This window comes from Pipistrellus hanaki (assembly GCF_964339955.1).
Source record: "Pipistrellus hanaki genome assembly, chromosome: 6".
Classification (NCBI taxonomy): Eukaryota; Metazoa; Chordata; class Mammalia; order Chiroptera; family Vespertilionidae; genus Pipistrellus; species Pipistrellus hanaki.
Window position 1 is genome coordinate 68,641,534 of NC_140508.1, and position 20,962 is coordinate 68,662,495.

Genomic DNA, 20,962 nt, shown 5'->3' on the forward strand with positions numbered 1-20,962 from the left:
TTATGATTATGAACTGCCACTGATTAAATGCTGGTAGTCAAATATTTTTATGACCTCAGTCATTGGACAGAGTTCTGAAAGGAATCAGATTACTATAATTGTTCCCATTCTCAGACATGTCTTTTCTTCAACGTAGATGTTCACTTCTAGTTAGGGGCTATTTATTTTTAAACATTGTCTTAGAATAATAGAGAGAACGAGGGCTTAGGGTCAAAAGATTTGGGTTCGGTTCTTAACACTGCTTTTGCAAGAGACCTTGGATACAATATAATGCTTTCAACTTCATTTCCTCATTTTTGCAGCAGCGTGAACAAATAGGTTTAACTGCGAGGTTTTAAGGATCAAATAAGATAGCGTAAATGAAAAAACCCCCACGCAGTACTGTTTACATACCATTATTTTTGTATTCGGGAAATAACCTTCCATAAATAATCCAGTACGAGTGCCCTTTTTGTGTTTTAGATCCTCAAGGTAAACGCACACATAATTACTGTGAGGGCCACAGAGCCAAGTCTTTCTTTGCTTACAGTAACTTTATAGACCTACACCGTTCACCAGCGATCTCAGAGGCTGGGAAGGTTACAATAAACTCTCAAGTCTTCACAGTTGTTTGCGTAAGTGTGTGTGTGTGTGTGTGTGTGTGTGTGTGTGTTTGCAGTTCGCTGACAAGGTTAACAACCCAACTCTCCACGCATCCCAAGCCTGGCAATTATCATTTTAAAAATCCGCGTTGGCCGCGGAGCTGTTTCCGATGCAGCACGTTTTGTGGTCCAGAAGGATGGCTGCACGCAATTTACAAATCACCGCGCTGAGGCCAGGCCGCCCCGCCCTGCAGCCGGGCTCTGGCATTGTGGAGGGTGACAGGGTGGCTCCTCGCGGTGTCCAGCTGCATGTCCAACCTTGGCTCGGGGTGGGCGGCTGCGGTGCCCTCTCCCCGGGGCTCCCCACAAGACTCCCCCCAAGGCTCCGGGAATGCTCCCAGCCCAGCGGAGGAGAGGGAAGGAGCCAGCAGAGGGGGTGCAGGGCTGTGTGCGCGGGGAGGGGGGGGAGAGAAAGGGGGTCGCGGGAGTGTGAGCGCCCAAGACCGAGGCTCTCCGAGTTGCCAGCGGACTCGGACCCAAGTTCCCAAGGCCCCCGCGCCCCTGGCTCTCAGCCTCCCGCGCGGCTGGGGGCGCCCGGCCTGCGCCCCGCAAGGCAGCGCCCGCGCCGGCGGGGCGGTCGGGGCGCAGGGGGGTGGGTCTGGCCAGGGGCGCAGGGCGTGGCTGGAGGGGGGCGCGCGGCGAGTGTGCGCGCGCGAGGGCGAGTGTGAGCGGCGGGTGTGAGCGGCGGGTGTGCGGCCCGTCGCCATTCCCCGTGACGTCAGAGTGTATTGTTGGGAGCCGGGCCGAGCGCAGCATCCCCGGAGCTGTCACCGCGGCGGCCGGGCGGCGGCGGCGGCGCAGCGCGAGCCCCGCACCGGCGAGCCCGGCCCCGCGCCGCCCCCGCCCCCGCCCCGGCCCCGCCGCGCCGCCCCGCCCGCCCCCCGCGCGCCGCCGCCCGCGCGCCCCCAGCGCCCACCCCACCCCCGGCTCCCTCCCTCCCTTCCTCCCTCCCTCCCGCCGCCGCCCGCGCGCCTCCCCCCGCGGAGGAGCGAGTGCGGGTCACCGGGTCACTGGGTCATTGTCTCGGCGCCCGAGCCCCGAGCGCGCGTGGAGTCCCCCGCGGCCCCAGCAGCACCCTCAATGAGATGCAAACATGAAAGACAAGAGGAAGAAGAAGGACCGCACCTGGGCCGAGGCTGCCCGCCTGGTACGTACCGCCCCGCCCGCCGCTCGCCCCGCGCCGCCCGCGGCAGCCGAGACGGCCGCCCCCAGCCCGAGCCGCCGCCGCGCCCGGCGCCCGCTCTTTGTTATTCCGCGGGAGTGGGCTCGCCGACCCCCGTGGGGCTGCGTGCGCGCGGACGGGGCGCAGCGATCGTCTCGGGGATCCCCGCGCCCGCCGCGCCCGGGACACTTCCCCGCACTTCGCCGTCCGCGCTCGGCGGGGGCCGCTCCGCGGGGCATTTCCGAGCGCACGGCCCGCCCGCTCCCCGCTCCCCGCCCGGCCGCCCGGCCGCCCGGAGACCTTTGTGTGGCCGCTCCCCTCCCGCCGCCCCCGCCCCCGGAATTCCATCAATAACTCCGGCGCGGGCTGCGGGCCATGGGTCCCGTGAGTTCATGCATTTTCCACGTGCGTGCACGGTGTGTGTCCCGCACGGACTTGCGAGGCGCGTGCATGCGGGCTCGGGCGCTGCGGGGTCTGTGTGCCGCGACGTGGGTGCGTTCTTGTCTGCACACCGATACGTGCATGTGTTTTGTGTGTCGATCAAGTTCGTTTGTGTGTGTGTGTGTTAGGTATTGTGCCCCGCTCGGTGTTTGTGTGTACATTCTGTGCACGTGTGTGCAATCCGTGAGCGTGTGCCGGTGTGTGTGTGTGTGTGTGTGTGTGTGTGTGTGTGTGTGTTTGGGGAAGTTGGGTCGGTGTCTTGTGCGGGGCGAGCTTGCTCAGCGTGCAGGGAGGTGTGTTTCGCGGGCCGGCTTCCTGGGCGGCGTTACTCGGCTGCTTTTCCTCCTCTGGAACCTTTCGGAGCTGGGCTTACGTTTTAATCATCGGGAGAATGTCTCTATAGACATGCCGGCTGGCAGAGGGGCGTCGGCGCCTTGGTTCGACGCATGTGTATGTGTGGGTTTTTCCTCTTCCCTTCTCCTCTTAAAGGACAGCTGTAGATGGTTTTTTAAAAAGGATATTTCTGTACAGTGTGCCTCATGGGAATGCAAGGCTTATTGCATTTGGAGATCAGCCTTTCAGGGTCTCGGCTGCATAAATTAAATATTTATTCACCAACTTACTATCTGTTATAAATTGGCCTAAAGAAAGCAGACTGCATGCAGCAGGGGGTGGGTGGGAGGGGAGACTGCAGGACATGTTAAGGTTGGCTTTGTAAAGGTTGTGTTCTATAACCGTGGTCTGTTGGTGTGTTTTTTATGGTTTTGAATAACTACGTCCTGCTCAAGGAGAACATTTGTCCAAAGGCATTATCTGAGTTTGGTTCAAGGGCCTTCCTGGTATGCCTGTGGGTTCCAGCAAAGGGCTTTCGATCACTGGTCCTATTGCCCTCAGAAGCAGTGACAAAAGTCCTTTTTAAAACGGTCATCTGGTTATTGGTAGCGAAAGGGGCCAGGCCCCTTTCCTTCCTCTCTTCATTTGTAAGTCATGTATGTCACGGTTTCTCCCCCCATTTGTGATCATATTAATCGCCAAATCACTCCCTCTCTGGGGAAGAATGGGGAGGTCATCGCCATTCCCTAATGAACTGCCTGCAGGAGAGGAAACTTAGTGGTGAGGGATCTGTGGAAAGTAAGCCCGCAGTGTTCCGTAGATGCCGGGTTGATGTTATCGCTGGGTTTTTGCTAGAGCGCAGTACATTACTTATTGTTTGCCCAGCCATTAATTCAGAATCGTGTGGGGGTGTGCAAAACGTATTATTCAGATTCCTTGGAGTGGCAATCAAGTATTATTATGGAGCTTCAGCGCATGCATTTTAAACAAGTGAACAATGTGTCGACTTATAAATATTTTCATGAATTAGCCATATTTGCCTGCAGAGAATGACTTCAGAACATCAATCTGATGGAATTTAAAGCTAACCATTTGCATTCAATCAGGGTACAGTTGCTATTCTTGAAAAGCACTGTGCTTTATTTGAACTAATCATAACATATCTGTATTGGCAAATGTTGAAATAGATTTCTGAGTTGTGGGGTTTTTTGTTGTTGTTAGAAGTTGTATTTTTTTTTTTTCTTGCAAAGTTCATTGATGGGAAAAGGCACACTAGGAGTCATCAGCACAAAAGAATTAATGACAGACCAGATGTCTCTATTTTAACCAGACATATTGAACTAGTAGTTATGGTAATTTTTCAATTTGGTTCAAGTTATTTTTCCCCTGGTAGTTGTACAAATGTGCATGTATTCAAAATGTTGCCGTTGAAATAAAATACCGAATAGAACGGCAAGTACTTGTACTTCAAAATTCCTTTTTCAGAAATTTGTGATTTGTAAAAGTGACTCTCGATGGTTCTTAACTTTGTGGATAACAGAGTGATTTGGGTAATACTGACATCTTTTCATGCTTTCTTTATGATTACATGAAAGCATAGAGACTTAAAACCTCTTCCAGACTTGCATGGAAGATATGTGTACCCTTTAAATTGATAGTGTTCATTTACACTCCGTGAAAAAGGAATGCTTTCTTCTTGGCATTTCTGTGATACAAACACTGTCATTCCATATTTCACACGGCTCCCTGCCGGGTGTGTTGTTGTTAAGGACTTTTTTTTTAGCCTTTCTTCATCCACTGTTAAACCAAGTGTCTGATTTTAAAAGTAAATACTCAGGATGGCCTGAAAATATACAACCCAGTATGTGGTTCGTGCAATATATGAACTGAAGAGAGACGGTCCAAATTCACATTAAGAATAACCTTCCAGTTCATACAGTGTATACTGAGAGAGAGAGAGAGAGGGAGAGGGAGGGGGAGGGGGAGGGGGAGGGGGAGGGGGAGAGAGGGGGAGAGAGGGGGAGAGAGGGAGGGGGGAGAGAGGGAAAGTGATTTTCTTGAAGGAGACAATATTAAGGGAGAAGAAATGCAAAATAGATGTTTTGATCTATGAACCAAAAGCTGTGTTTCAGGGTCGCTTTGCGTACATTTTGAAGAAAAACATACATGCAAGAACCATTCTGTCCAGAGTAACTAAGCCCTGCCAGGCGAAAACAGCATTTTCGTATCTTTTTTTGTTTGTTTTTTCTTTGTCAGAGAAGTATAAGGTCTCCAAGCCTATAAACTCCTGAGTGGCACCTCCAGGGTTTGTTTTAAAGGGAGCCTCAGCTCCGAGCCCACCGGTTCCCAGGGAGTGAGCACTGTGCTCGCTCAGGGGAGAAGGCGGAGCTGGGATTGCCCTGTGTTTTCAGGAATGCAGTGATTATTAACAGGCTGCCATTTTAAAACAGTAATACCACATCTTTTTTTTTTTCTTTTCTTTCTCCCTTTCTTTTTGCCCTGCATCAGTTGCAGAAATTTCAGCCCTGCGCCCCCTCCCCTCCCCCGGCCTTCTGCAGTTGGGGTGGTTACTTTGCGCATTGCCATTTCATATGCAGCCTGCTCCCCAGCCACATGCGTGTCCACCCGTGCTCCCTGCTCCCCCAAGGTGGGGGAGTCTCCCAGGAGCCCCCAGAGCCACATGCCAGCATCTTCTGTCTTCATGTTTGCAGACTGGCAGTGAGGAGAAAAATCGGAACCATAGCTCCTGGCGAGCGGGTGCTTCAACTTTAATCTTTCTGACTTTTATCTGAAGTCTTCCCTCTGTTACTATAAATACAGTTTAAACCGTTGTGAAAGGATCTTCCTGCTTCTTTGTAAAAAAAAAAAAAAAAAAAAAAAAAAAAAAAATATATATATATATATATATATATATATATATATATATATAGGGTTTTGACAGGACTCTGTTTTACAGCACTAAGGGGTTTCTTTGTTACTGGCTTAACACAGAACATACTGTTATTTATATATTTATTCCAGGTTAAATTTTTTTTTTTTGACATGCACAAATGTTGCTTCGAGAAGTGCTTTTTAATAGTTTCATCACTTCGTTCTACAGGGAATGCTGCTGCTCAGATAGTGGTTCCGTGTATTAATTTGTTCCCCGAATGTCCTTCCATTTGTTTTACTCCTTAGCATCTTTGTTTGGCCTCGCTGGCACCTGAAAATAAATCTTAATCTCTAGTAGCTTTGTGCTTGGTAACATGACTGATTTATTTGCTCACAGTTGAGATATATTCACACAGATGATGAATATCAGTGAGGCTCGCTTTTTTTTTTTTTTGTGGTAGCTCAAGGTGACCTTTGGAAAAAGATTTTAAATGGCAAATGTGCCTCCTTGTTAGGAGAAAGCTGGCACGGATCCCTGTAAGCCATGGCAGGGCCGCTGGAGGTCTTGGAGAAATGGACATCTTATAAATCACATTGTATTAAAAACTAAGTAGCAAGTTTATTAATTAAAGGAGGTCTGTGCGAAGCGTTTGCACAGGGGAGATTGACAATGCATTGCAGTCTACCTCAGCTGTCAGGGCTGCTGCAGACAACACTGAGTGGTGGTGGTAACCATTACGATTGAAAACTATTCATAATTGTCCCTTTATTGGTTGCCCGGCCTCTGGTCTTTGTGTTTTGGAAATAAGCATCATTTCTCAGGAGCGATGGACGTGGGGACCAGGAGAGAGATAGGTCCTGCTGTTGGCACCTCTCACTGTGCTCCTGCCACTGAGATAGTAGATGGTGACCAGACCCCACCAGCCGAGAGCACGGTGACCTGTGATTTGGAGTGATCCCCAAAGGTGCACACGAGCATCCTGGTGATGTGGCGTACCAGCCTGGAAGTGTGGCAAGTGTATTCAGCAAACGGAGTTTGCTTTCCAATTGCTCCCATTTCCTTTGGTTCCATTCAGACATATACTGTATGTCTCATCTCTGTGTGTCTATCTCTCATCATCTCTTCTTTCAGGCACGGGCCCCCATTTTCATTCTGCAGTTTAAAAGATGGATGAGTTCAGCTATCTCCATATTTTAAGAAACGAGTTTCAAGTTGAAATAACATGTGTTCGAAATGATGAGAAATGTGAACTCGGGCCTCCTGTTTAGGTGGTTAATTTTTTATGTCTTGCTAACATGAAAGGAAATTTTGAGAAATGAGTCTTAACGTTTTCCTCTTCTTTGACAAACTCTTTGGTAAGCAGACAGTTCCTTGGGTGTCAGAGACAGACTCTTTTCTCAGCACTCTCTGGCTTTTAGACTTGTAGAGTTATACCTGTAAAGGAATTTCACTACAGGAAAGCTAACTTGTATAGCAATTAAATTTAATATTTAATCATGTAATAGCTTCATTAGTTCACTGAAATGCATTGGAAAGGTGCATATGTTCCTTAAACATATTGAGGGCTCCCCCACATGCAGTTCAGGAGAGGAGACGAGGGAAAGGGGGTGACTGAGCGGACACCATCGGAGGTGCCCCATGAACCATCAGGCAGGTGTGAGTTTACAGATGCACAGCGGGGAGAGCTGGGTGGCAGAGAGTGATTGTAGACGGCTTGATGGGTTGGATGAAACTTGGTTCGTCCTTGAAATACGAATCAAACAGGTGACAAGAGGAGAACATTCTGAGAAAACCACGTGGATAAAGATGTAGAGTCAGGAGAGAGGATGGGTTCAGGGGCCACTGCCCAAGACACGCCTGGAAATATCAGAAGTCGGGGGGGGGGGTGCAATAGAGTTGGAAATTATGTGGGGCAGAGGGATTTGAAAGTCATTTTTAAGGCAGTTGGTCCTTGTCAGTTGTAGCATGGGACTGGTGAGGTAGGTGTTGGTAGAAAGAGAATTAAAACAACAACAACAACAACAACAACAAGACACACAAAAAGCCCACACAAAACAGAATGACCGTCCCTTATAGAGAGGGAATGGATTGGCAAGGTCTTGGGGTGTCTCTGAATGCTGCCATTACTTGGTAATAAAGAGTCTGAAAACAAAATGGTGTTGGAAATAATTTATTTTAAATAACACAACTTTACGCTATAATAGCCTTTGCCAGATGAGGCACAGTGAGCATCAGTAAGCAGTATGCATCTGTAGAAAACACACCACCAAGGGCTGTGCTTCCCAAAAGGCTCTGAGATCACTGGGGGACCTCAGGAAATGGGGCTCCAGGTGTGGTTTAATGAGGTGCCCAGCGTCGCCACCTGTCTCCGAGGACCAGGCCTGGCACAGCTCCTGTTAACCCCTGTGCTGTCTTTCTGATTTAAAAAGAAACACGGGCATTTTCACAGATGTGACTTTACCTGACTTGCTGAATGGCAGATCTGAGCCTACATCAGCCTCTGTCTGTTTCTCAATCTCTCTCTCTCTCTCTCCTTTTTTTCCTCTCTTCATTTCCCTCCTTAATCATCAAAAGTCTGCTTGAAGTTGTTGTTCATTTATACTTCTCAGTTCCTCCCCCAGAGGTTGTCAGGGGCAGACTGGCCCCTTCCTGACAGGCCGAGGCGGGGCCCCTGTATGGGACCTCATTCAGCTGTTTGCCAGCCCTGAGTGCCTGGATTGTTCTGCCTTTGTCACCGCACAGCCGGGAGCTGGGGAAATCTAGCCTGGACTGAAACTTTCCCTGAAGAGCCCTTGGGGAACAAATAGGAACATTATATGATTAGCCACATTGTTTTCATTATTATACAAGTCTACATAAAAGGGTAGCAATTAACAGCTTTATCAGCCTGAACTTCAACACCTACCTCTCCTCATCCCTCAATATTCCCACTTGAAGACCCAACAATTAACTGTTGCTGGTTTTCATGTCAGCTAGTGACAACACTCAATTGGGACGAGGCCCTTCCCAGGGTTGATTGACATAGAGCCCTCTGACACTTGCTTGTGTTTAATAGTTGGAAGGCAAATTCATGCCCCGGGGTCAGAGCCAAAGAGCTTGTCAGAACGTTGGTTTTAATAGCTCAGATATATAACTCCAATGACACCCAGGACCCTCGCTTTGGTGGGAACTTTTATCACCTGAGGAATTCTCCCAGGCAGCGCCATTTATACTTAGTGGACATGCTTAGAAACGGGAAGATTATTTCAAAGTAGACAGATATATAATTTACTGAACGATGTAGTTAGATACCTTGGTTTATTTTGCATAGGTTTAGCATAAATTGGTCCAGGAAAAAAAAAATGAGATAAGGCTTTTTAAAAATAATTCCATAATTGGTATTTTGTGGGCAAGTGTTCCATTTTTCTTTAGTTGTGCAATAGTTGACTTCTGAATATATTACCGGTGCCTTACAGTAAAGAAGGGTATAGAATTGACACTCTTCACCTTATTCAGGAGACAGGATTTTGTTAACTATACTGTACTTTAACAGATCTTAATAATTTTCTTTTATTTAGTTATTTTTTTAAATATATTTTATTGATTTTTTTACAGAGAGGAAGAGAGAGGGATAGAGAGTTAGAAACATCGATGAGAGAGAATCATGGATCAGCTGCCTCTTGCACACCCCCTACTGGGAATGTGCCCGCAACCAAGGTACATTCCCTTGACCGGAGTCAGACCCGGGACCTTTCAGTCCACAGGCCGACACTCTGTCCACTGAGCCAAACCGGTTTCGGCAGATCTTAATAATTTTAAAGAGTTGGAATTCTGAGATTGGATTTTGGGGGCTTTTTCTCCAGCTCAGTCATAGAGAAGTCATGATATAGTGAGGCTGTTGTTTATTGTTCTTAGGGTTTTGTTTTTTTTAATGCACATGTGATTTGTACATATATCAAAACCTTGTTGACATGATTATAGCACTATAGTGGTATCTGGACCATCATAATTCTATATTACTCTTCAGCCTCCTGGTATTCCCCCTCCCCCTTCCACTCCCATCATGCACACACAACAGATAATCTCGTATTTTAAAAAAGTGTTTCTGAGAAAAATCTTGTTCCTTTAAAATGTGTTAAAACTCTTTCAACATCTTGCAATTAGAAATGGTGTTTTCTAAATCCTTTCTGTTTAGTTTAATTTCTTATTTGTTTAAATATCCATCCTAGAAATTCAGTTTAAACAACTTGAATCAAACTTCTTTGATAGTCTTCCTGTTCTTTTCCATCACTCTTCTCACCCATTCCTTCTTGCTTGAGGGTCTCTTCCTGCAGCTTCCCTTTCAGCATTGATTCATCTCAGAATTCTCCCTGCCCTTCTCTTTATTATTTCATCATCTCCCCTCTTTGGCAGTCTCACACCTCCAATGGCGAGTCTCCCAGGATGAGGATTCCAGCCTTGATCTTTTCCCTAAATATATTAACAATTCCTGTGATTTGTTTTTTGTGTACTATGGCTATTCCAAAGAAAACTTGTCCAGTTGTTAAGCAGCTATTGCATAGCTCCCACAAATGTGTTATGCGTTGGTCACAGAAGGAGAATGTGATGACATGCCTGTTTGGGAGGGACTTACCTATATCAGCGGTCGTCAATCTTTCGAACCTCAGGGGCCATCATTGGTCCCACAACCACGGGTTGGCAACCACTAATCTATGTTACTGACACACATGGGATGTGCAGAGAGGGGCGAATTGTCTTCTAAGTATAGCTCACATTCAGAGCCTTCTGTTTTTATTCACTGTGTTTTATATAGTTTTGACCTCCCAACTACTCTTCTCTCTAATCTCTTTTCCAATTCTTGTATACTAAAACTGTATTTATCCCCCCAGAACAGATCTGATTATATTGAGTCCTTCCTGTGAAAGTGGTCAAGAGCAGCCTTTAGGGAGCATTATTCCCCCACGTATGTAGATTACAATCCATAGGCTCTCTTCACAAGACTTAGCACATCTTTCATTAAAAAAAAAAAATAAAATAAATAAAAAGATGGAGAAGCTTAGTAGGAAAAAAATAATCAGAGAGATCCCATGTTGCCCTCACCTTTGCATGATAATTTAGCTAGTTATAAAAGTCTTAGTTGACTTTTTTTTTTTACCCTTAGTCCTTTGAAATGTATCTTTATTATGTTCTTGCATCAATGCTTATGATACCTTGTCTGTGGTGAGTTTTTTTTTTTTTTTAAGTGGTGATATGCTTTTTGTATCTGAGAATTGCTACATATCACCTTATCCTTGAAGTTCTGGACTTTTAATACTCTTTCTTAAATATTTATGGATGGGTTTGTTTGTACTCCGTACGTAGAGTACACTCTTTCTTTTCTTTTCTTTTCTTTTCTTCTTCTTCTTTTTTTTTTTGAGTACACTTGTTACCTTTTTTCTATGCTTTGAATTTTTAATCATGTTGTGGTTTAGAGCTCTTTTAGTGCTTTGTATTCCCACGAGGCCATGAATTCTTTGAATTCTTCTAAGAGTTCCTTCAGCTACCAGATTTAGCATTTCTAGCTTTTGATTGGAAATGATTTAAGAGCAATACAGGAAGGAGCCCCCTAATATTTAACTGGCTATAACAATGAATGTGTTGGTGTTATTAATCAGAATTATGGGTTACAGGCACCTTGCTAACTTAAGTAGAAAAAGAGTTATTTTGGAGGCCACAGAGTAGTTCATAATAATCATCAGGAAGTATCGGGGGAAAACAGGATAGAAAAATAGGCAGAGATCAGTAGAGGCTAGGGAGCAAAAATACACAGTCATGCTACAAACATAGTATATCATGCTACAGACAAACATAGGGCTGTGTTCACTGATACCACTGCTAATGGTCACCATGGTGACTAGTGTGACAAGGGATGCTGTCTTTGTTGCTAGTGTGTCATATGAACGTATCATGATCTTCTCTGTCTTTGCATATCTCATTCAAGATTCAGATTCACAGGCAGATGCATCTAATGGTCAGAGTCTAGTTCCTATATTCATAGCTTTGCAACAAGGGACTGATGAGAAGGTATATATTGTCTCTTCATTACCGGAGTGGAAATATTTCATTTGTGTTTCATACCAATAACAAAGTCAACAAGATTAACACTGAATACATAATTTCTTCCCTGCCTCCTGATCCCAGCCAGTCTGCTCCCCCTTTTTCTTCTCATTTCTCAGTGAAAGTCACCACCGTCCTCATTAATGCCTTTTTGTGTTTTTCCCCCTTTTATTCCATGATCACCAAGCTTTGCCAGTTTTATCTCCTTTTCTTCAAATCTCCAAATTCTTATCTTTTTATCCTAGACTTATATCCATTTCCACTGTAATTTACTTTGACACTGGCAATGGATGAGAAAGTATATAGATTAATGATGGGCCTAAAAGTCAGGAAGATTTATGTCTGAGTCTCAATCCTGCCACTTACTATGTGTTTGACCTTGGGCAAATTATTTAACATCTCTCCATTTTAGTTTCATTGTCTATTAAAGGGGAATAATAACATGAAAGAGTGGTTGGAATATTTAAGTAAGATAATGTGTATAATGTACTTAGAGTGTCTGACATTAGATCAGACGATGCCAGTTAATTATAGTGTCTGATCGTTTCCATCTTCTGCTTAAATGGCTACAGCAACTTTGTAACTGGCTTCTCTGTCTCTAGACTGGCTCCCACTTCGAATAATTCTCCTTCTTGCCTCCGTAACCGCTTATTTAAAGGTAAAAGTGATTTATGGGGCCCCCTTGAGTTCCACTGAAGGTAAAATTGGTCCATGGTATCCTCTTGAGTCTGAGTTCCCATAGGAGACAGATGGCTCTATCCCACTGGTCGGCAAACTCAGTAGTCAACAGAGCCAAATATCAACAGTACAACAATTGAAATTTCTTTTGAGAGCCATATTCTTTAAACTTAAACTTCTTCTAACACCTCTTCTTCAAAATAGACTCACCCAGGCCATGGTATTTTGTGGAAGAGCCATATTCAAGGGGCCAAAGATCTGTATGTGGCTCGAGAGCCGCAAGTTGCTGACCATGTCTCTATCCTAGCCAGCTGATTAAAGAAAGGTAGGGCATAGTAAGGGAAAGAACTAGGACAGCGGGAAAAGCGGGGCTGGCACCAGCAGGAAGCTCTTAGCACCCTTAGCCCTGGAGGGCCAAGGGCAGGGAGTGGTGACTGCAGTGATGTGGGCTGTGGGGGTAGGGAAAGAATGTGTGACAGAAACTGTGACCTTTTATTTATTTATGCTTCTCCATTTTGCTTAAAACAACAACCACCTTAAATAATAACTGACAGTCCTTACCCCTCACATCTCCTTTGGCTGGGGGGTGGGGGGAGAGGGTATAAATTTAATGGGAGGAAATATAACGGGAGGTGATCAAATATAATGGGAGGAAATGGCCCCCATTACCCTTGGAGAGGTCATGGAGCCCAAATCCCCTTCCCAGGGGATGGGGCTCCTGTGGTGTATGAAGTGGGGAGTTAGCAGGGCTCTTAAACCTCTTCTTGTCCTAACACGGGAGCCCTTGGCTATCAGGGGTAAGGAAGCACATGGGGAGGGGATTCCTACGGCTCCTCTAGGTCCCTGCTCAGCCTCATCTCAGGAACTGAGGGCTGGGGAGCAAGAACGTGGAGAAAGGGTGGGTGTGGATGTCACACAAAGGAGTATTGGTTATTAATGGCTTTGGGATGCCCCCTTCTTCTCCATCGCCCCCTAGGGGTAACTGCTGGAGCTGCACCATTGGTGTTGCCTCAGGGACCTCACCAGATCCAGGGCCTCCCAGGACCTTCATGCCTGGGGTTATGGCCTCTTTCAACCCAACAACAGGGACCAGCCCTTCCTGGGTTCCCTACTGCCCACATTCTCTCTCTCTCTCTGGCTGCTGTGGCTGTAGCTGCGCCACTTCTGGGTCTCCGACGCCTCTCCGGGGATGTGAGGGAGATCTGGACATCAGTACTGACCCGTCTCTCCTTTCATTCTCTCATCTCCAGCTGGTGCCCCCGTAGGCTGAGTCCATCGCAGGGCGTCTTCATTGAGGAAATTCATAGATGTCAGGCCACAGGTTACAGAGTTGCATGGAGAAGGGTAGAGAATGAGTTTGGTGTCGCTAATGAGGAATATACAGAATAGCTCCTTTTAAAATGTATATTTTTATTGATTTCAGAGAGGGAGAGGGAGAGACAGATAGACACATCAATAATGAGAGAGAATCATTGATTGGCTGCCTCTTGCACGCCCCCTACTGGAGATGGAGCCCACAACCTGAAACTATGACCGCCTGGTTCATAGGTCAACACTCAACCACGGAGGCATGCAGGCCTGGCCTTCTCAAACAACTTTTTTTTTTTTTTTTTTTTTAAATTTTTAATTTTTATTGATTTCAGAGAGGAAGGGAAAGGGACAGAGAAACAGAAACATCAACGATGAGAAAGAATCATTGATCGGCTGCCTCCTGAACACCTGACACTATAGAGACTGAGCCCACGACCTGGGCACGTGCCTTTGACCCGAATCAAACCTGGGACCCCCCCTCAGACTGAGGCTCTATCCACTGAGCCAAACCGGTCAGGGCCAAAAACTTGTGCTGGTGTCTCATTCTTCTACGAGTGCAGTCACTCTTGTTTCAGAATCCTTCGGGCTTGTCTTTTGTGTGCTTGCCTGACTTCATTGCTTCACTCTCTTGCAGTTGCCATCCTAAACATCCGACGTAGAAAAGGACTGTGAGAGCTTTGGGTTCATCATGCTGTCCCTCCTTTTTTGCCACGACTTTGTACATGTTGTTCCTTCTCGTCATAAAGTCCTCCCTCCCAGCCTCCTCTTCTTTTTATCTGGTACATTCCCACACTTCCTTCAGGGCTCATCTTTCTTTGAGAAACCTTTATATGTTCCCAAAGCGCTTTGTGGTTGTGGCAATATAATGAGCTGTTTACTTGTTTATAATTGTTTCCTGAGAGCCTGATGCACTACCTCATGTTAAGTTAGTGCTGATCACAGTTGAGTGAAGTGAATGAGTCAGAGATTTTCCCAGGGAGCCGTCAGAAGCAAGTCTCTAAAAGTTTTCAACAGATCAGTGGGACTATAAAAATTATGTCCTCGTTTATTTCTGAGACATTGCTGAACTGTCACTATACAATCTAGAGAAGGGATTCAATTTCCCAAGAATCAATTGGACAACTGATGGATTTTGTAAGTGTGTCTACTTTCAGCTCACCAGTATCTTTTACTTCTTTGGGATAATAATTTAGCAGTCATCATGCTTAATAGCACTGAAAGGTAGTCAATTTCTGCCATTATGTTAGCTGACATGTGAATGAAATAAGATACGAACCTTGACCTTTGGGAAATTAATGTAAAAAAAATAATAAACCACATAGGGCCCAAGAGATATTTCTCTGTAGATGTAAAGTTGTGCAGTGTAGTAATTTAATAACCTAAATGTAATCTTCTATGTTTGATTTTAATAAGGTGCAATGATGATCTATAAAGGCTTGCTATCACTTCCAATCCAGGAGAAGATTTACCTAGTGCATTGATTACAACACAGATTGGAAATGTTTGCAAAGTAAATAATCTCCTTTATAAATGTAAGTAAAATATTTATATGCTCGGCTATCAGAGCCTCCTTTTGAGAATGTAGGATTCTGATATAATGATGGTATAATTTTAGTATGTCAATTATCATAAAATGTTACTATTGCTAAAGTAGCACTAATTAATAATAAGAGTTAGTACTTATTAAGTGCTTATATGCCCGACACTGTACCAACTTGTTATGCATTATATTGAGGAGATAGAAGAAGGCTGGGTAGTTAGGGTTGGGACTACGGGAGAAAAGGAAAAGAGGAAGTCCAGGAATATCTGGCTGAAGCTTGCTGACTAGTTGCTAAGGCAACTTGGCTAGGTGAAAACCCAGCTAGGCGGGAGTTGCTGGGCAGGGAACAACCAACCCCTCTAGACAGAGAGCTGCTGCTGAAGGACCAATCAGGAGCCAGGTGGGCATATATCTACCCCTAGACAGAGTGTGTTGGCAGCAACCCACTTGGGTCCCCTCCCAGCTAGAGGGAGGCTGTCTATCAGTAAACTCTGCTTTCCCTTACCTCTTCCTCCGTGAACTCATTCTTCAGTCTCACGAGACAATGCACCATCTTTGGGTTCCAATATTGTTTAATCATAAGAGCAAACCTATGAGACGTGTTGTAATATTACACACATTTTTTTCCAGTTAAGAAATTGATATTTAGAATGTGTAATACTTTAGTTTCTCTCTAATTGCAACAGAAATTGAACTAAAACTAGTGTAAGCAAAAAGGCTCACACGACTGAAAAACCAAAGGGTGGACTTTGGTTGTAAGTGGGTATGGAGACTAGAGAATGCCATCCAGGTATTTGCTTTCTCCTTTTTGTCTTTGTTTTATCTTGTCTTCATACTGCAGGTGGGGTTCAGTTCAAGTCTTGAGCAAGATAAGATGGTCACTAGAACCCCAGAATGCACTCTCCAAGCTTAGCAAACCAACACAAGCAGAATTTCAACCTGTTTACCTACCTATCTACCTATATACCTAGCTCTCCTCTTTCTTCTTTTTCTTCTCCTTTTTATTATTATTATTATTACTGGAGGCCTGATGCACAAAGATTTGTGCAAGAATGGGCCTTCCTTCCTCTGGCTACCAGAGCCGCATTTCTGCCTTGCCACACTGCCCAGAGGTCTGGAGTGGCTGGGGCAGTGGGGAATGTATGCAAATTAACCTGTCATCTTTGCTGGGTTAATTTGCATACTTACTCCTGATTGGCTGCTGGGCATCATACAGGTATGGTCAGTTTGCATCTTTCTCTTTTATTGGTGTAGATGATGATGATGATGATGATGATGATGATGATGATGATTTAATGCCAATTCCAGAAAAGTTTTCACTTTGTCCTACTCAGCTGATGTACCTGTAACTCACCAACAGCAATGGCTGTGATCAGGTAACATGATTGATTGCCACACAGGGATTCTAGGGACAGAAGAAAATTACATAAAAACACCAATAAAGGGCAGATGTAAAATATGCTGGGAAAACAAATTGTAATGCCATTACCTTTGCTACAGAGAGAGTAAACTAACTTGCTGAAGTAATAAGTAGTGAGCAATTGAAATCCATGTCTGCCCAACTTTGGAGCTCTAGATCTTAAGTGTATTAATGAAGATACTTCTCATGCATTATTTCTGGTATGATTTTTTGTGAGTTCATTTTACATTTAAAAAATGTTAAGGCCTCCCGGCTGGCATTACTCAGTGGTTAAGCATCAACCTATGAACCAGGATGGCATGGTTTGATTCCTGGTCAGGGCACATGCTTGGATTATGGGCTCCATACAGGAGGCAGCTGATCAATAACTCTTTCATCATTGATGTTTCTATCTCTCTCCCTCTCCCTTCCTTCCTGAAATCAATAAAAAATATATTTTTAAAAATGTTAAGGCCAAAGAAGCCATTGCAAAAATTCTAAAGATTTTGTTGGTCTGTTTCCTTTGAAATTTAATTACCCCGATTTAAATGCTAGAACAATGGATGATTTCTGTTCTGTTTACCCTCACAGACCAGCTTTTAAAAAAATATTTATTGATTTTATTTATTTAAGAGAGAGAGAGAAGAAGAAGAAGAAAAAGAAGAGGGGAAGAAGAGGAGAAAAGAGAAGAGAAAGAAAATTATCAGATTGTTGTTCCACTTATTGATACATTCATTGCTTGCTTCTTGTATGTACACTGACTAGAGATCAAACCCACAACCTTGGCACACCAGGACAATTCTCCCCAACCAACAGAGCTACCTGGCCAGGGCCTGACCAGTTTCCTTAGAGTTACATGTAAATAATTTATATATAATATTTATAACGTAGTTTAATACAATTTAGGATCTGAATTCACAAAATACATAATTCTGAATGAAGCTTCCAGATACTTTCTGGGTGCAGGTAAATATTTGTATTCACTATCTAAACGCCACGTTTTCTTCACAGAGTTGATCACGATTCTCCAAAGATGTTAGCTTAGCAAAAGAGAGCAAACTTTTCTTGTTCACAGTGTAAATCTACACTTATTTCTCTGAATGCTCCTTATTCCGTGAAGAATTCTATGGACATTTCCCTGTTATTTCCATCAGTTCTTGTTCATTCATCTAATGGAATTTTTTCCTCCTAGAGCTTAACTGAGACAAAGATAGTGCTTTTAAAATTTATTCTCCTTGTCCCCCCTTCCCTCCCTCCTTTTTGTTAGCTTGGTGGGAATGTGACCATACCTTTCCGTTTGGATGATGGTGGATGGTCCTTGAGCTGATGTTACTCGGGGTCTGCTCTAGGCAGCAATGCTATTGTGTCTGAAGAAAAAAATACATTTAATCCACCACAAGGTTGTGCGTGCGTGCCTGTAAATCCTCACGCAGGGATATCTTTCAATTGATTTTTAGAGAGAGTGGAAGAGAGAGGGAAAGACAGAAATATACATGTGAGAGAAACACATCGATTGGCTGTCTCCCGCAGGAGCCCTGACTGAAAAGAGCCAGGGCCAGGGAGGACCCTGCAACCTAGGTATGTGCCCGTGACTGTAATTGAACCTGGGACCCTTTGGTCCGCAGGTCGACATTCTATTCACTGAGCCAAATGGCTAGGGCCCACCAGGGTTTTCAATGAGGAAATGAAAAACAGAAATAAAAACACTATTAAATGGAAATTTTTTTTTGTTTCCATTTTTCTCCAACTTTTATTATTTTTTACTTTATTTTCTCCCATCACCATTTATCCCCTCTCTGCCTTTTCTACCTCCACCCACTCCCACGATCACCACACTTATGCATGTCCATGAGTTCTCTTTTTCACGCTTCAATTTTTATGTATTCAATTTTTATATTTCACTTTTTAGCTAATATTATCTTCATAAACCAAGTTCCAGTAACTAAATAGGAATAGCTGGACTTTGAGTCTCAAGTGAGCAAATACATTGAAAATTCATGTCTGATTTTGTCAGACATGTCAGATGTTGCATTTCCTTTTAATCTTCTAATGACTCTGCTTTTTATTTATTTTATTTTATTCAGAATTCACTACTGAGTCCAGCTGCATGGTAGGAAATGCAAGATTCATGGAAGTTAAACAGTTTTTCATTTGTTAAGAGCTGCAATGGAAAATGAGGCCCTTTATATTTTTAATCCTCACCTGAGGATGATTTTCCATTGATTTTTAGAGAGTGTGGAAGAGAGAGGGAAAGACAGAGAGAAATATTGATATGAGAGAAACACATGAATTGGTTGCCTCCTGTATGTTGCACTGACCCAGGACCCTTCCATCCACAGGCCCACACTCTATCCATGGAGCCAAACCAGCTAGGGGAGCCCTTTCTTGATTAGACCGGTTTTCCCACTCCATCTGTTCTTGAACTTTTCTCTCTTATTCTCTTGGTGATAGTAGTAGGAAGCTTTAGGGAAAGAGGCAACTTTAAGCCTATTCAAGGTGTCATCCAGACAAGTGAGTGAGGAAGAAGCAGTGTAGGGCTTTAGGAAAACTTACTGTAATGTTATATATTTTTCCCCTCTGCGTTTGGGCATATGTCTTTATGTGGGATAGCGTTTGCAGAGAAAAATATATTGTCTTCTGCTAAGTTGTTAATTTCTTTTTGTCTGTCTCTCATACATGGTTCACTGGATATTTTGTGATAGTCAGTAGGTTAGTGCACAGTTTATTCATTTTCCCTCCTTAGGGCTATGTGGTAGGGTGCACTTGTTTGACACCTTGAAGTTAGGGTGACAGTGTGAGTTGCCTTGTTCCTCCAGCCTGTGTGTGACTCCCCTTATTTCTTTCCTGGCTCTGTTGACCACAGGAGCTGGTGACAAGATGGGATTTCAGTCAGCCTGGTGCTTGGTTGGGCAAGTAGATGTGGTTGAGACATAAGTGTTTGTTTTAATCCACTGAGAGTTCAAGGTTGGTGTTCACTGTTTTGTGTCCCTGCTGATCCTGACAGGTAAAGTCCTTATGGAGAAACCTGTGTTTTCACCCCAGGGCACTTTTTTTCGTATGTTTATGAGATACTAAGTGCATAATTACATGCTTAAGAGGAAAGTAAGACAAACAAGGTCCAGTCCCTCTTTTCTTCACTGTTACATTAAATTGCTTTGTAAAGTCATCCTCTTCAGTATTTATGCTTCGATATTTTTAAACCAGTAAACTGTAGAGAATTTTCATTACAAGGAAATAAGAGAATTTTCCTCTCTTGTATGCTATTTCAAGAGAATTCTGTCTGTTTTTGCCTTATAAAATAGTTGCTTTTTCTCCCATCTGTCTATTGAGGAGGAAGGTTTTTTAACCAGAGAGAGTGGAACAATTATTGTTAACAGGGAACTGAATTCCAAGATCGTCTAAGAGATAGGAAAAGGGCACCTGGACAGTTTAAATGAGTTCAAATTCCCCAAATCCAGACAAATTGTGTTTCATTGAAAAGGGATGGCCAGACTTCCACACACCATTGAGAAGAGGAAAACAGACACTGTAATAACACCTCTCTGCCTCCCTCCCTCCTTCCCTGTCTGTCTGTCTGTGTCTGTCTTTCTCTTGCCTAGAGGAGTACTGGTAGAAAGACACACCCCCATAGGGATTATATTTCCCAGTCTGTCTCAGGGATTCCTGTCTAGTTTCCCTTCCTTCGAGAGCAAAGTCACCCTCAGGCTATTTCCACCAGTATCCACTCTTCTCTACAAACAGTATTCAGGAACTCCTGATAGTCCAGACTCCCCCATTGAGCCCTGCACTTCATGTAGAAAAAGGGGGGGGGGGGCATTTCACTTCTCTTGAAAGCCTGCAGACTTTCATTCCACAAGGAATGTGTTGACCATATGCATCTTAAACCGGATGAACAATGTTTGTCCAGTCCTTCAGCTCACTGGTATGTAGCCATATCTGCTCCATGCCTTAAAGCAAGCACTCAAAACTACCTTTCCTAGAATGCTCTACCAATCTTTTGCTTAAATGGGGATGGAGTTGTTAATGCACCAATCCCTTACATGTTAGATTATATATATATATATATATATATATATATATATATATATATATATATATATATATATATCTTGATTGATTTCAGAGAGGAAGGGAGAAGGAGAGAGAGCTAGAAACATCAGTGATGAGAGAAACATTGGTCGGTTGCCTTCTGCATGCCTCACAGTGGGGATTGATTGAGCCAGCAACCTGGGCATGTGCCCTGAATGGGAATCGAACCATGACCTCCTGGTTCATAGGTCGAAGCTCAACCACTGAACCACACCAGCTGGGTTATATTTTTCATTATGACATAATTTATCTGCAAGAGACATTCATTTTTAGTGAATTATGTTCAGTATTTTTTTGGCTGTTATATAGAGGTGTAGGCACTTCGTTATAATTATTATAGCTGGGGTCACAAAAGAGATCTTCCCCAGATTAACAAAATAACTTGTATGCATAGATGTATCACCCATGGACACGGACAATA

At 44.1% G+C, this 20,962-nt stretch overlaps 1 protein-coding gene across 1 annotated transcript in view; it reads left to right on the forward strand.

Annotated features, from left to right (window-relative positions):
• Positions 1-1,633: 1,633 nt before the first annotated feature.
• Positions 1,634-20,962, forward strand: part of ASXL3 (ASXL transcriptional regulator 3) — a 172,488-nt gene continuing 153,159 nt past the window's right edge. The window contains exon 1 of the mRNA XM_084888700.1: positions 1,634-1,788. Within this exon, the coding sequence (XP_084744826.1) occupies positions 1,735-1,788 (54 nt within the window). The 5' untranslated portion in view covers positions 1,634-1,734. The remainder of the gene's footprint in view (positions 1,789-20,962) is intronic.